The following is a 16,773-nucleotide window of genomic DNA, read 5'->3' as shown; positions in this document are numbered from 1 at the left end:
CATCGACCAATGAATAGAATAGACACTCCAGAATTGGACCCACAAAAGTATGGCCAACTAATCTTTCACAAAGCAGGAAAGAATATCCAATGGAAAAAAGACAGTCTCTTTAACAAATGGTGCTGGGAGAACTGGACAGCAACATGCAGAAGGTTGAAACTAGACCACTTTCTTACACCATTCACAAAAATAAACTCAAAATGGATAAAGGACCTGAATGTGAGACAGGAAACCATCAAAACCTTAGAGGAGAAAGCAGGAAAAGACCTCTCTGACCTCAGCCGTAGCAATTTCTTACTTGACACATCCCCAAAGGCAAGGGAATTAAAAGCAAAAATGAACTATTGGGACCTCATGAAGATAAAAAGCTTCTGCACAGCAAAGGAAACAATCAACAAAACTAAAAGACAACCAACGGAATGGGAAAAGATATTTGCAAATGACATATCGGACAAAGGGCTAGTATCCAAAATCTATAAAGAGCTCACCAAACTCCACACCCGAAAAACAAATAACCTAGTGAAGAAATGGGCAGAAAACATGAATAGACACTTCTCTAAAGAAGACATCCAGATGGCCAACAGGCACATGAAAAGATGCTGAACGTCGCTCCTCATCAGGGAGATACAAATCAAAACCACGCTCAGATATCACCTCACGCCAGTCAGAGTGGCCAAAATGAACAAATCAGGAGACTATAGATGCTGGAGAGGATGTGGAGAAACGGGAACCCTCTTGCACTGTTGGTGGGAATGCAAACTGGTGCAGCCACTCTGGAAAACAGTGTGGAGGTTCCTCAAAAAATTAAAAATAGACCTACCCTATGACCCAGCAGTAGCACTGCTAGGAATTTACCCAAGGGATATAGGAGTACTGATGCATAGGGGCACTTGTACCCCAATGTTTATAGCAGCACTCTCAACAATAGCCAAATTGTGGAAAGAGCCTAAATGTCCATCAACTGATGAATGGATAATGAAATTGTGGTTTATATACACAGTGGAGTACTATGTGGCAATGAGAAAGAATGAAATATGGCCCTTTGTAGCAACGTGGATGGAACTGGAGGAAGTTATGCTAAGTGAAATAAGCCATACAGAGAAAGACAGATACCATATGTTTTCACTCTTATGTGGATCCTGAGAAACTTAACAGAAAACCATAGGGGGGAGGGGGAGGAAAAAAAAAGAGGTTAGAGTGGGAGAGAGCGAAAGCATAAGAGACTCTTAAAAACTGAGAACAAACTGAGGGTTGATGGGGGGTGGGAGGTAGGGGAGGGGAGGTGATGGGTATTGAAGAGGGCATCTTTTGGGATGAGCACTGGGTGTTGTATGGAAACCAATTTGACGATAAATTTCATATATTAAAAAAAATATGGTTCTTGCCCTTAGGAGATTTGTAGTGTAATTTTGATTAAAGATATATAAGCAAGATATTATGTAAGGCGACCATCACATCCTTTACATCTTCTCTCCTTAAGAAATGTAAACGAAATTCAAATCCACTTTTTTGTGCATTGCAGTCATGTGTCTGCAGTCATCTGGAGAAAATAGGTTCCTGTAGCATTACTGTTGCCTGTCAGCTAGAAGCTCAGACATTTGTTTCTTCTCCCACCCCCTACTCCAGAGAAGTATGGAGATGAAAACTTCCTGAAGATGTTGTAATAAACTGTCTGTAGAAGTTCTAGCACCCAAGTGGTGGCTGGCCTATTTGTGCCTCAGGGAGAGAAAGCTGCTCAGTAAAAAGATACACTACACATCCCTTAGGGATCATTAGACCTGTTCCCTCCTCACCAGCTGGGATGACGGCTCCCTCCTTGCCTTCTGTCCAGGGAGTTGTGGTTTTCTACACCACAGTGGAAGCTCCCTAAGGACACAGCCTCTCCTGGGTTTAGGTGCAGGACTCTCAGCCCCAGTGCATGTGGGAATTACTAGGGAGCTTTCAAAAAAATGTAGATGTCTGGGTTCACCCCCAGAGATTCTGGTACAGTTGGAGTGGTCTCTGAGCAGCTGTTGAAAAAACAAACAAACAAACAAACAAACCATCCCAGACGAGTACAGCATGCCCTTGGGTTGAGAAGCACTGAGTTGGTGGTTAAATTTATCTGAAAGGGTGAATCACAGAGAGTCTCTCTTGTAGACACTCAGGAATTTTTTTGAATGGAGAAAAGCACATCACAAAATTTATATCGGAGGCCTACCCTGACTTTAGGCTCTTTTCCTATAATGGGACTGCTCACAGTCTTTGCAGAGAGGAGTGGTTATTTCAAGTGCTGGTCACAGCTGGCCTACAGCAGTCTTCCCTGTGGGCATAGCTAGGTCTCAGGGGCCAGAGCATTGGGGGCATTGATTCCCCGAGCCCTGGGATTCATTGGTCTTGCTCCAGTATCTTGTCACTAAAGACCCTCTGTTAGATGGGCCTCATTCCCTCACGATACCTCTCTTGGCTGCAGCCTCTTTTGCCCCATAGTCATGCCAGGACTGGGTTACCAGCCCCAGGCTCAATGCCTCAAATCAGTGTTCTTCCCTCCTGCCACTGCATCAGTGAATACTTATTGCCTGAAATATCTTTTCTCTATCTTGAGCATGTGTTCTCTCCCCCAGGCTCGTTATGAGGATGTATGGCACCGGGGGCAGCTCACCCATTTGATTCATAGGGCCAGATCCTCTTTTGCTCGAGTCTGTACCAGGATCCCCAACCCATTCATTGCTTTTCCTACAATCTCTATATTTTGTGTTTTGCATCAGTCTGCAATGATCCCTTCTTCCTGTCTGTGTTTTTGAAAGACTAAAACCTACAACTAGAGTGTGCATTAGAAGCCTACTGAGTGAGCTCCAAGCAACCTTGTTTACCTGCTTATTTCTGACTTTTAGGTTTTGGGGACCATGTCTGTCCACAGGCTCATTAGGATTCTAAGCAAGTGTTACTTCAATGTTAGGTGGGCAATTTGAGGCCATTCTGTTAATCCAGAGAAGGGACTCCAAGATGGACGAAGAAAAACGGTTTTATTTGATAGCTCAGGGGAAAGGGTTGAGGAGGCTGCCAAGTGATGGGAGTCATCAGGTTGGGATAGAAATGATTTAAGGCTAACTGTAGTCATTCACTTTTTCCTCTTTTTTTTGTTTTCATTTCATGTTTTGACTCTTGTATTACTATCATCAAGTCCTCCTGTTTACTTTCCATTTTCATCTTTGTTTCTCTTGCAAGTTGTTGTGTCTGATTTGCCAGAGAGAGCTCCTATGTCCTGAGGCCTCACAGACTTCTTACTAGCCCCCACCCTATTCCCCTGGCTGTACATCCTCTGGTTTTCCCCTTGACCTCATCCCTAACTTGCTCCTGCCTCCTCCTGTGGTGCCTTGGTTGATCTCATCCTTCCTTCTCTCCTCTCCTCTCCTTTTTGAAGAGTTCTACTCCCCTTTGGCATAAACACTCTATCTTTTGTTGTTACTAATAATTCTTCTTTTTTATCTTTGGGAAAATACAATAGTGTCTATCATGCCATATCAGAAAGAGATAGCCAGAGTAGACTTTGCCTTTGTTTAAGCCAACATCGATGGGTTATTTTTTGATGCTCATTTCATCTTCAGGTGGGAAATTTTATTCCTGTTTTACGGGTGAGGATATAAAGACTAAAAGAAGTTCAGTAGGTTAGCCAAGAGCAAGCATGGTAAATGGTAAAACTTGGGATGTCTCATGCCAGAGCCTTCATTCTGCTGTTAAACACCGAACCTTCCAGCTGGAAGAGGACCAGCGTGTTTTGTTGCTGGGCCTGAGAGATGGATTTAACGGTCTTGAAGTTCCTCCCATGTTGGCACTCATGGGATACTCTGTGATTATGTAGGATAGTGAGCCCTTTTTCCATGGGGTTGGTTTTGCTGTTAACACTCTAAATTATATTCTCCTAGAGATGATTCAGTATCAATTCTGAAACTATAGACAGTCATGGTGGGAGTGTGGCAAATTATGGTTGGGTACCAGTGCCTTTTGTGTTGTGTTATTGCATGAATCAGCAGAGTGGACTTCTCACAGTTAAGATTCTCAATGTTTTGTTTCTTTACAGAGCCTGTGTCATCTTGGGGGTGATCTTCCTTCTGTCATCCATATGCATAGTGGTCAAAGCCATCCATGACCTCTCAACTAGGCTGCTCCCAGAAGTGGTAAGGTCCTTCTTCCTTAACAATTTTTCCTGGAGGTGCCAGCCTCCTATGTTACCTCTTACAAAGGATTTACTGGGGGAAGTTGGGCAGGTGGAAAGAGAATAAACAATGTTTTAGGAGTGTAGAAGAATTCATTGAAGAATGTGAATGATTTGGCAGAGAGAAGCCCTGGGCAAGACGAAAAAACTTCACATAGTTGAGGTGGTTCTGGGTTCTGTGTCTCTCTCCTTAGATTTTTTGACTATTTTTAGAGCAATACGTCTTTTATGTAAGAAGAAATGGGATGATGCTTGTATAGCAGAGTGATCCAATCTGTGCCCTTTGTCTATTCAGTGGTTATTGTAATAAGAATTATTTTTCTCTTTTGCATCTCACATAAATCCATTCACATTGGATTTTTCTGGCGCAACTGACATTTGGATGCAGAAACTGAAGGATGCAATTTCATATTAAAGTCTCTTTGACTGCTTTGTTCTTTGGGTGAGAGTCATTACCTGCAGTCTGATTCTCGCCCCCCTCTCTTAGTAATGCTGAAAAAAAAAATCTTTTATAGTCTCCTATCAGGTTATCTTCATAGAGAGCAGCTGGCTTACTTACCGAGAGACAAAGATGCTGCCATTACAGTGATTCTCTCTTTAAAAGTCACATAGTGATTTAAATGCAAAAATATGGGCTTTTCTTTTAAGATGGAGTTTGATTTGAGTTTGGCTACATGCACCATCTTAGACAAGGCCTAAATTTTTAGAACTTTCGTTTCACTTTTAGAAAAATATACGTTAATTCTTTCTGGAGTGAGGTATTGCTTGTGTTTATGGGGAGGATTAAAATGAATGGGGCATCTCACTGCATTTAGGAGAGAAATGACACTGGCTGCCTGAACTTGCTACCCCCCTCCCACAACTGAAATTGAGATCAGAGCCATCCTTCGGTAACTCACCAGGATCTTCACTGTTATTTGTTGTTGTCACAGGGGCCAGAAGCTTGTTCTTTAATATCTCAGCAATGGCAGAGGAAAGATGGATACCCGCCCATGGCTTTCAGGCTGTGTTGGGAGCAGAGCTAGCTGACGGAAATATTCCTATTTACTCCTCTGTGTTCTTAGTCTCACGATTGATTGTATTCCCTAACTCTGATCTCCCCATGGGCTGGCATCCTGGACTTTTCCATCCTTTTTCTCCCTCAAACTTGCTATCCTATGTTCCATTCTGTCAGAACCCGGACATTAGGTAAAATTTACAGCTGAAAGCATTAAGTATGATTAGTTAAGATGTCTGTCAGATAACATCTTTGTGTTTTACAGGGGATGGAAATATGCCTCCACTCTAATGTTTATTGGTGAGAATTTTCAGCACTAAGCTAGTTGAGACATTCATTTATTTAGGCATTAACCATTAATTTGAAGCTGGGCTAACTTGATAAGGAATGGGTAGCTGTGCTCAGGGACCTTTGCAAGGACCCTCCTTGTCTTTCTCTTGCTAGTGGAACTCTCTTTACCTGGGAACAGTCTCATATCATGTAGTGAAAATACTCCTAAGGGAAGAAGGTCACCAACTGAAACTGCACACCAAGATATAAATGTCTGATGCCCTGTCCCATGTAGGCTTCAGAGAGGGCGAAGAGGTCCATGATTTTGTGCAAGACTGGACCTGTCCTTGGAGAAGTCACACCCACTGCATCTTTTATCAGTTCTGGTGTGGGATTTAAGAATCAGACCCATTTATGGTCATCTCATCAGAACTCTAAGAAAAGAATACCAGGTGGTAGCTGACAGTGTTTCAGTCCCAAGTCTTTGGGTTCCCACATTCTGCTCTGGAAGTTTGGGGAAGCCAGCAGGCCATGGCCAGACCCCTGACCCCTGGCCTGCAGTAATTCAGCATGAATATTTTTCCACATCTGAATTAGGAGGTGTAATCAGATGCTCACCGAAGCCAGTCCTGAACGCAGGAGAAGCTCTAGTGTAACCGGTGGTCCATGGGGACAAAAGTGTGCCTGGAGGAAAGGCCTGCCCTCTAGCGGTGCCGTGCAGACTTGCTGTGCGGGTGTGTGGCCCCGGAGATGTCAAACCTTCCAAGTCTTCCAGACAGTGGAAGCCTGTGTTTAATGTGAAATAAATGGACAACTCATTAAATGTTTTTGAAAACCCTGGTTGAGAGTGGGTGGACAATTTCATGAAGGCCAAATAAAGTATGCTTGTGGCGGTTGAAACCAGGAGACTGGTCTTCAGGGCCGTGATGTCATGAATTTAGGTCCAAGTTACAGCCTCATCCTTGCCCTCAACTGCATATCTGACTTTTTTTTTTCCTTAGGGTGGTGGGGGGGAGGGAGGGAGAGGGCACAAGTGAATGAGGGGCAAAGAGAGGGGTGGGAGAGAGAGAAGCGGCACTCACCCGAAGCGGGGTTCCAGTTCACCCGAAGCAGGGCTTGAGCTCCCCTGGTGCAGGGGCTCGAACTCACGGACCTGAGATCATGACCTGAGCTGAGGTCATATGATTGACTGAGCCACCCAGGCACCCCAGAACTGCCTTTTAAAAAAAAATTAGGGGCACCTGGGTGGTTCAGTCAGTTGAGTGTCTGACTTTGACTCAGGTCATGATCTCACAGTTTGTAGGTTTGAGCCCCACATGGGACTCTGTGCTGACACTCTGTGTCTCCCTCTATCTGCCCATGCCCTGCTCATGCTCTGTCTCTCAAAAATGAATACACATTAAAAATATTTAATTCCAGTGTAGTTAATATACCGTGTTAGTTTCAGGTGTACAATGTAGTAATTCAACAATCCTATACATTTCTCAGTGCTCATCATAAGTGTACTCTTTAATCCCTTTCTCATTTCACCCATTCCTCCACCCACCTCCATTCTGGTAACCATGAATGTGTTCTCTATAGTTAAGAGTCTGTTTTTGGGTTTGTCTCTTCTTTTGTCTCTTTTTTTCCCTTTTTCCATTTGTTTTGTTTCTTAAATTCCACATATGAGTGAAATCATATGGTATTTGTCTTTCTCGTACTGGCTCATTTCACTTAGCATTATGCTCTCTAGCTCCATCCATGTTGTTGCAAATGATAAGACTTCATTCTTTTCTATGGATAAATAATATTCCATTGTATATATATATACCACATCTTCTCTATCCATTCATCTATTAAAAAAATTTTTAATGCTTTTATTTATTTTTTTGAGAGAGAGCATGCACGAGCGAGCACAAGCAGGTGAGGGGAAGAGAGAGAGGGAGACACAGAATTAGAAGCAGGCTCCAGGCTCTGAGCTGTCAGCACAGAGCCTGACATGGGGCTCGAACTCGTGAACCGCAAGATCATGACCTGAGCTGAAGTCGGACGCTTAACTGACTGAGCCACCCAGGCACCCCTGTATCCATTCATCTATTGATGGACACTTGGAGGAAATCTGCGCTGTGGGTGGGAATGCAAACTGGTGCAGCCCCTGATGAAAAGAGTATGGAGGTTCCTCAAAAAATTAAAAAAAAAATACCCTACTATGCAGTAATAACACTGCTGGGTATTTACCCGAAGAATACAAAAACACTAATCCGAATGGATATATGTACCCCTCTGTTTATTGTAGCATTATATATAATAGCCAATCAATGGAAGCAGAACTACCTTTTTAGGTGTGATTTCTATCAGGTTGTTTTGACTGTGGGTTTGTTAGAAGCAGCATTTTCCCTACCCCAGGCCTGATCCCTGGTGGCTATTTTTCTTTCTTTCTTTTTTTTTCCTAATGTTTGTTTATTTTTTGAGAGAGAGAGAGATATATATACACATGTGTATGCATACATGTGTGTGTGCATACATGTATATGTGCACAGAAGAGGGGCAGAGGGGGACAGAGAGAGAGAGAATCTTTTTTTTTTTTTAAATATAACTTATTGTCAGCTAACATACAGTGTATATGGTGTGCTCTTGGCTTCAAGAGTAGGTTCCCATGATTCATCGCTTCCATACAACACCCAGTGCTCATCCCAACAAGTGCCCTCCTCAATGCCCGTCACCCATTTCCCCCTCTTCTCCACTTCCCCCTCCATCAACCCTCAATTTGTTCTCTGTATTTGTCTCTTTTGGTTTGCTTCCCTCTCTGTTTGAAACTATTTTTCCCCTCCTTCCCTTCCCCCTTGCTCTTCTGTTAAGTTTCTCAAATTTGACACTGCGTGACAACATATAATACCTGTCTTGCTCTGACTTATTTCACTTAGCATAGTACCCTCCTGCTCCATACACATTGTTACAAAATGGCAAGATTTCATTCTTTCTCATTGCCAAGTATTATTCCATTCTATATATAAACCTCATCTTCTTTAGTTGCTGGACTTTAGTTCTTTAGTTGAAGGACATTTGGGTTCTTTCCATAACTTGGCTATTGTTGATAGTACTGCTATAAACATTGGGGTACATGTGCCCCTACGAATCAGCACTCCTGTATCCTTTGGATAAATTTCTAGTAGTGCTATTGCCAGGTTGTAGGGTAATTCTATTTTTAACTCTTTGAGGAACCTTCACACTATTTTCCAGAGTAGCTGCACCAGTTTGCATTCCCACCAACCATGCACAAAGGTTCCCATTTCTCCACATCCTTGCCAACATCTGTTGTTTCCTGAGTTGTTAATTTTAGCCACTCTGACCAGTGTGAGGTGGTATCTCAATGTGGTTTTGAATTGTATTTCCATGATGATGAGTGCTATTGAGCATCTTTTCATGTGTCTGTTGGCCATCAGGATGTCTTCTTTGGAAAAGTGTCCATTCATGTCTTCTGACCATTTCTTCATTGGATTGTTTTTCAGGTGTTGAGATTGTAAGTTCTTTATAGATTTTGGATACTAGCCCTTTGTCCGATATGTCATTTGCAAATATCTTCTCTCATTCTGCTCGTTGCCTTTTAGTTTTGTTGATTATTTCCTTTGCAGTGTAGAAGGTTTTTATCTTGATGAGGTCCCAGTAGTTCATTTTTGCTTTTATTTCCCTTGCCTTTAGAGACATGTCAGGTAATAAGTTGCTGCAGCTTAGGTCAAAGAGGTTGTTGCCTGCTTTCTACTCTAGGTTTTTAGTGGTTTCCTGTCTCACATTTAAGTCTTTCATCCATTTTGAGTTTATTTTTGTGTATGGTGTAAGAGAGTGGTCCAGTTTCATTCTTCTGAATGTTGCTGTCCAGTTCTCCCAGCACAATTTGCTAAAGAGACTGTCTTTATTCCATTGGATATTCTTTTTTTGCTTTGTCAAAGATTAGTTGGCCATACATTTGTGGTCCAATACTGAGTTCTCTATTCTATTCCACTGGTATATGTGTCTGTTTTTGTACCAATACCATACTGTCTTGATGATTACATCTTTGTAGTAAAGGCTAAATTCTGGGATTGTGATGCCTCCTGCTTTCGTTTTCTTTTTCAACATTACTTTGGCTATTTGGGGTCTTTTGTATTTCCATACAAATTTTAGGATTGTTTGTTCCAGCTCTGAGAAGAATGCTGGTGCAATTTTTATTTGGATTGCATTGAATGTGTAGATTGCTTTGGGTAGTATTAACAATATATATTCTTCCAATCCATGAGCATGGAATGTTTTTCCATTTCTTTGTGTCTTCTTCAATTTCTTTTGTAAGTTTTCTGTAGTTTTCAGCATACAGATCTTTTACATCTTTGGTTAGGTTTATTCCTAGGTATTTTATGGTTCGTGGTGCAGTTATAAGTGAGGTCGCTTTCTTGATTTCTCTTTCTGTTCATTATAGGTGTGTAGAAATACAACAAATTTCTGTACATTGATTTTGTACCCTGCGATTTTGGTGATCATATATCAGTTCTAGCAGTTGTTTGGTGGAGGCCATGTAGAGTATGTCATCTGCAAAATGTGAAAGTTTGATGTCTTCTTTGCTAGTTTGGATGCCTTTTATTTCATTTTGTTGTCTGAATGCTGATGCTAGGACTTCCAACGCTGTGTTAAACAACAGTGGTGAGAGTGGACACCCCTGTCATGTTCCTGATCCCAGGGGAAAGCTCTCAGTTTTTGCCCATTGAGGATATTAGCTGTGGGCCTTTCATATATGATTTTTATATGATTTTTACCATATGTTTCTTCTATCCTGACTTTCCTGAGAGTTTTTATTTAGAAAGGATGCTGTATTTTGTCAAAGACTTTTTCTGCATCTATTGACAGGATCATATGGTTCTTATCCTTTCTTCTATTAATGTGATGTATCACATTGATTGATTTGTGAATATTGAATCAGCCCTGCAGCCCACAAATGAATCCCACTTGATCATGGTGAATAATGCTTTTAATATACTGTTGAATTTGATTTGCTAGTATCTTGTTGAGAATTTTTGCATCTGTGTTCATCAGGGATATTGGCCTATAATTCTCCTTTTTTGGGGGGTCTCTGTCTGGTTTGGGAATCAAGGTAATGCTGGCTTTGTAGAATGAGTCCAGAAGCTTTCCTTCCATTTCTGTTTTTTGGAACAGCTTGAGAAAGGTAGGTATTAACTCTGCTTTAAATGTCTAGTAGAATTACCCTGGGAAGCCATCTGGCCCAGGACTCTTATTTATTTGGAGATTTTTGGTAACTGATTCAATTTCTTCACTAGTTATGGGTCTTTTCAGATTTTCTATTTCTTCCCATTTGAGTTTTGGTAGTGTGTGGATGTCTAGGAATTTGTCCATTTCTTCCAGGTTGTCCAGCTTGTTGGCATATAATTTTTCATAGTATTCTCTAATAATTGTTTGTATTTCTGTGGTGTAGGTTGTGAGCTCTCCTCTTTCATTTCATGATTTAGCTATTTGGGTTCTCTCTATTTTCTTTTTGAGAAGTCTGGCTAGGGGTGTATCAATTTTGTTTATTCTTTCAAAAAACCAGCTGTTAGATCCATTGATTGGTTACACTGGTGTTTGTTTTTGTTTTTTGGATTCTATATTGTTTATTTCTGCTCTAATCTTTATTATTTCCTCTTCTTCTGCTGGCTTTGGGGTTTCTTTGCTGTTCTTCTTCTAGTTCCTTTATGTATGTGGTTAGGTTTTGTATTTGGCATTTTTTTTGTTTCTTGAGATAGGCCTGGATTGCAATATATTTTACTCTTTAGACTGCCTTTGTTGCATCCCACAGAGTTTGGACTGTTCTGTTTTCATTTTCATTTTCTTCCATATATTTTTTAATTGCTTCATTAATTACCTGGTTGATACATTCATTCTTTAGTAGGATGTTCTCTAACCTCCGTGCATTTGGAGGCTTTCCAAATTTTTCCTTGTGGTTGATTTCAAGTTTCATAGGATTGTGATCTGAAAATATGCACGATATTATCTCAATTCTTTTATATTTATTGAGGGCTGTTTGTGATCCAGTATATGATCTGTCTAGGAGAATATTCCATGTGCACTCAAGAAGAATGTGTATTCTGCTGCTTTTGGATGAAAAGTTCTGAATATATCTGTCAAGTCCATCTGGTTTAGTGTATCATTCAGGGCCATTGTTTCCTTGTTGATTTTTCTGGCTAGATGATCTGTCCGTTGTTGTAAGTGGGGCATTAAAGTCCCCTGCAGTTACCGTATTCTTATCAATAAGATTGCTTATATTTGTGATTACTTGATTTATATATTTGGGTGTTCCAAATTGGATGCATAAACATCTACAATTGTTAGCTCTTCTTGATGGCTAGACCCCCAATTATATCATCATGACCTTCTTTGTCTCTTGTTACAGTCTTTAGTTTAAAATTTAGTTTATCTGATGTAAGTATGGCTACTCCAGCTTTCTTTTGAGTTCCAGTAGCATGATAGATAGTTCTCCATCCCCTCAATTTAAATCTGAGGGTATCCTCAGGTTAAAATGCTTTCAACAATATCTAAGTCAAGGAAAGAGCCCAAATATCCATCAAATGATGAATGGATAAAGAAGATGTGGTTTGTATATAGAATGGAATACTACTTGGAAATGAGAAAGAATGAAATCCTGCCATTTGCAACAATGTGGATGGAGCTGGAGGGTATTATGCTAAGTGAAATAAGTCAGTCAGTGAAAGACAGATATTATATGTTTTCACTCATATGTGTAACTTGAGAAACTTAACAGAAGACCTTGGGAGAAGGGAAGGGGGAAAAATAGTTTCAAACAGAGAAGGAGGCAAACCCATAAGAGAGTCTTAAACACTGAGAAGAAACTGAGGGTCAATGGCGGGGACAGGGGAGAGGGGAAAATGGGTGATGGGCATTGAGGAGGGTACTTGCTGGGATGAGCACTGGCTGTTGTATGTAAGCGATAAATCATGGGAATCTACCCCCAAAACCAAGAGCACACTGTACACACTGTCTGTTAGCCAATTTGACAATAAGTTATATTTAAAAAAACTGTAAATGTAAAATGAAAATGTAAAATTTAAAAAGAAGACAGAAAAAAATGAGTCTCTTGTAGACAGCATATAATGGATCTTAATTTTTTATCCATTCTGATACCCTATGTCTTTTTATAGGGGCATTTAGTCCATTTCCTTTCAGAGTTATTATTGAAAGATATGAATTTAGTGTCATTGTGTTATCTGTAGGTTTCACACTTGTGGTGATATCTCTGGTCCTTTGTAATCTTTGCAGCATTCCACTCACAGAGTCCCCTTTAGGATCTCCTGCAGGGCTGGTTTAGTGGTCATGAACTCCTTCAGTTTTTGTTTGTCTGGGAAAGCCTTTATCTCTCCTTCTATTCTGAATGACAGCCTTGTGGATAAAGGATTCTTGGCTGCATATTTTTCCTATTCAGTGCATTGAATGTGTCCTGCCACTTCCTACTGGCCTGCCAAGTTTGAGTGGACAGGTCTGCTACTACCCTTATGTAGTAAGGTAATACTCTTGTAGGTTAAGGCCCATTTGTCTCTAGCTGCTTCAGAATTCTCTCTTTATCTCTGTATTTTGCCAGTTTCACTATGACATGCCGTGGTGAAGACCTATTTTTGTTGAGTCTGAAGGGAGTTCTGTGTGCCTCCTGGATTTGGATGTCTGCTTCCTCCCCCAGATTAGGGAAGTTCTCAGCTATAATTTGTTCAAGTAAACCTTCTGCCCCTGTCTCTCTCTCTCTCTCTCTCTTTCTCTCTTTCTTTCTCTCTCTCTTTCTCTCTCTCTCTCTCTCCCTCCCTCTCGCTCTCCCCCCCTCTCTCTCTCCCCCCCTCTCGCTCTCTCTCCCTCCCTCCCCTTTCCCCCACCTCTCTCTTTCTCATCTTAAGCAGGCTCCATGCTTAGTGCAGAGCCTGACCCATGACTCAGTCCAACCACCATGGGACTATGACCTGATCCAAAATCGAGAGTCGGACAGTCAACCAACTGAGCCACCCAGGCACATCAACGACTTTCTTTTTAATGTAGCTGCACAATTCTCAGAGTGAGAATAATTGCAAGAATGTGTAAGCTTTGACTAAGAAAGCTATGCAATTAGGAATTTCCCAACTATGAAGTATAGTGACTGAACTGTGGCTGTGTCACTGGGCCCTCGGCGTCGTGCTGGAGAAGCCAGACTAGTGGGCTCTCCAGGGGCCCCAGCACAGGAATCTGTGCCTTCTACTGCAAGGGCTTCATGACTAAATGGTGCAGTCTGTCCTGCACAACCTGCACATGACCACATCGGATCCTTAATGAAACAGATTCCAAAATAACCTTCTCAGAAACTCTATCTGAACTGTGCTTCTAGAAGTCAGGAGAATGGGCAGTGCCTCAAGTGCCTCAAGTGTAGTGGTTGCCTTGTGTCTTTGAGTTGCTTTGAAAAGAACATCACCTTCTTACCGTTTTTACCCCCAGCATGCCCTGCTTATGTTGAGAAGGGACGGGTGGTGTGTTTCTCCTTTTTGGTAGATGTGGGGGCTCTGAAGCTGAAGTGATCTCCTTGAGGTGGTCAGCGGCAGAGCCTAGGCTTGAACCTTTGTCTCCTAGTTCATAGCTGTCTTGGCTGCTGGTACTCTGGGGCTACTATGGTCCTGTTGTTCTTTGGCTTTTCAGGTCTGGTCCTCCTGTGCTCTTGTACTGAAAGGGGCTTCTGCTAGGGCTGTCTTAGAAGGGGAGGTCCAGGCCCCCAGCAAGTCCCATCTCTAGCCTTTCTGGCTACTCCGGCTACCTCCACTCCTTACCATTCTCTGTCCAGATTATTTGCCTCTTGAAAACCCCACAGGCAGGTTAGCCAAGAAGCGATTCAGAATGCTGTGTGACAAGTATGGAATGAGAGGAGCCATGGGATGCATGGAACCACATGGAAGGAAGCACTTTAGTGGAGCTGCTTAGCATGGCAGAAGGTATGTGGGTGTGGCAGGCTGATCTGTTGGAGGTGTGGGCCCCTCTTGGCCTGTCCTTACCCATGAGACCAGTTGCTTAGCCTCCCTGACCCTTCCTCATTTGTAAACTGGAGATAATACTCATGTCAGAGGTTTAGGATAAGATCAAATGAGCCATTTATTTAAAATAACAGTCATTAGAAGACAGTGCTACTGTTGAGGCTGCTGCTCCCAACATTCTGATTTTTGGTGTTTCCGAATCACTGATCAAAGTCACCCTGAGTTGTGACCTGAGATAACCACAGACTTGGTCCCTCAGTCCCCTGGCTGGATGGAGCTGGTGGTGTTTTCTCTGAGATTAGGGGCCCATAGCTAATCTTGGGCCAGTCTTTGGGAGAACACTCAACGCATTGTGGGAAGACCTGACCTCCAAGCCTACCTCCCAACTGATCAGATTTGTGACTGTTAGTAAATCATGTCTCTTCTCTGAGCAAGACTCTCATCTGTGTAGATGGGCGTCAGGTCACCTACTCCACCAGAAAGAAATGTTACAATGAATGTGAAAATGCTCTCTAAGCTGTTGTGCTTCACAAAAGAAAGAGTGTATCTTGGTTCTGATTCTAAGGCCATAGCAGTCCCATCCGTGCTCTTGAGCTTCTCAGTGTCCTGTTTAGTTGGACTGGCTCATTGCTTCTTCTGCCTGTAGTGGACCAAGACTTCTTCACCCTGAGCTCCTAGCTATTGTCTGGGTCCAATCTCCTTAAGTGGTCATGTGGCAGTAATAGTGATTACAATTGTAATTAAAATAGCTACAGATTGGCGATAAATAATATATGGCTATGTGTTGATTATAATAATCATACCATTTGAATGTGTGCTAGTCCCCAGACCTTCTGTCTAGGCACTGAGGATTCAAAGTCAAATAGCACTAGTGGCTAGAGTTTTTTCATTGCTCTGCAAAGCCCCTGACTTCTTTATAGGAGCTGGATTTTGCTCCCAGGGAATTCACAGTTGGAGAAAGCCCCATCTACTGATACATTCAGTTTATGGTGATAAGGGTTGCGATAGAAACAATCATGTGAGAATACAGTGAATGCTTCCATATTAAGCCTAGAGGTGGAGGAGGTGTGTTGGGGCCTTCTTGGAGGAGCAGACCTTCCATATAACATCTGAGGAGGAGTGGGAATTGGCAAGGTGGGCTCTTGCAGAGAAGAGGGTAGGGTGAAGTCTAGGAGGAGGAGGCTGTTATAGGCATAGCAGTGGCAGCAGGAGCCTGTGTTCATGTTTCTCCCCCACCCCCCTCTGTCTCTTCTCTGTTTCCTTTGTGCACCAGTGTCTCTGGGTAGGAAGAAGGAATTGAGAGAGAAAAATGCAAAGGAGGAGGAGGCAAAGGAAGAAGGGAAAAATAACTTTGTGTTATAAGTCAGAAATGTTTGCTTAGCATAATTTTGATTCTTCCTTGAGTAGCAAGGTTGTCCTTCAAGTCTCCCTTGACTATCTGTCTACTAAGTTCTTGTCTCAGATGCCAGCTTACCCACCAGAACAAAGGAACTTCTAGCAATGAAAGTGAACCCCTTTCAGCTGCTCATTTTCTTGCTCTGTTTCATCTCCAGTCCTTGCTGAATGTGAAGGCAGCCCCTGGGATAGTGGCCATCTTCTTGCATTGGTGTATCTGTTCAACAAGTGTCTCCCACACTTGAAGGTTGGGCTGGCTCTGCAGAAGGTCTGTGGTGTTCCCGTAGGAGCCGCAGGTGGGATTCCACTCTTAGGAGCAAAACCAGAGATAAATCTCTTGTAAAGGACATTTCAGGATTGTACTTGCAAGGTTACAGCCAAGAACGTGCCCAAGGATTTTCCTACCTGTGGAAGTGACTGATTCTTGAATTCATAGGCTTTTGATTTGTAGGATTTGATACTGTTCCCAGCTCAGGTTGTGTAATGCTGTAGGCTCTTCCTTGTGCAGTAATCTGTACTGACTGTGAAGTGTTTAGCATTCAGCACTGCACTATAGCTTGGCTTGGTAGGAGTTATTTCTAGGCTCTTAAGCCACAATTACTATGCTCTCAGGGAGTCTCTACCTTATGCAGAGGGTGGAGACAGGTTGACAAGTCTCCTTCCCACACCTCTGTTGTCAGTTTTCTTTCTTCCTACCCTCCCTCTCAGGACCTCTCCGCTTCCCACACTTAACCCTTTGAGCTCCCTCCTTGCCCACCTCCTTGGAAATCTCATTTCTACCCTCATTCCTTCTCTTTAGTCACTCCCTGCCTTCTTACCCAGTCATTTTCTCTGTAGCCCTTTTTCCCCCCACCTCCCTTCAGCCTGTGCTGTTCTTGAAAGTGCTCTATCTGAAAACACTCACCCCTCCCTTCCCATTCTTC

The 16,773-nt window shown here is 42.4% G+C and overlaps 1 protein-coding gene across 1 annotated transcript in view; it reads left to right on the top strand.

Annotated features, from left to right (window-relative positions):
- TMEM163 (transmembrane protein 163) overlaps nucleotides 1–16,773 on the top strand; it is a 238,859-nt gene that overhangs the window by 185,093 nt on the left and 36,993 nt on the right. The window contains exon 5 of the mRNA XM_042948518.1: nucleotides 4,061–4,157. Coding sequence (XP_042804452.1) covers nucleotides 4,061–4,157 — 97 coding nt within the window. The remainder of the gene's footprint in view (nucleotides 1–4,060; nucleotides 4,158–16,773) is intronic.

This window comes from Panthera leo, chromosome C1, assembly GCF_018350215.1.
Source record: "Panthera leo isolate Ple1 chromosome C1, P.leo_Ple1_pat1.1, whole genome shotgun sequence".
Taxonomy (NCBI): domain Eukaryota; kingdom Metazoa; phylum Chordata; class Mammalia; order Carnivora; family Felidae; genus Panthera; species Panthera leo.
Note: the sequence above shows the minus strand (reverse complement) of the source record. Positions and strands in the feature narration are given on the sequence as shown.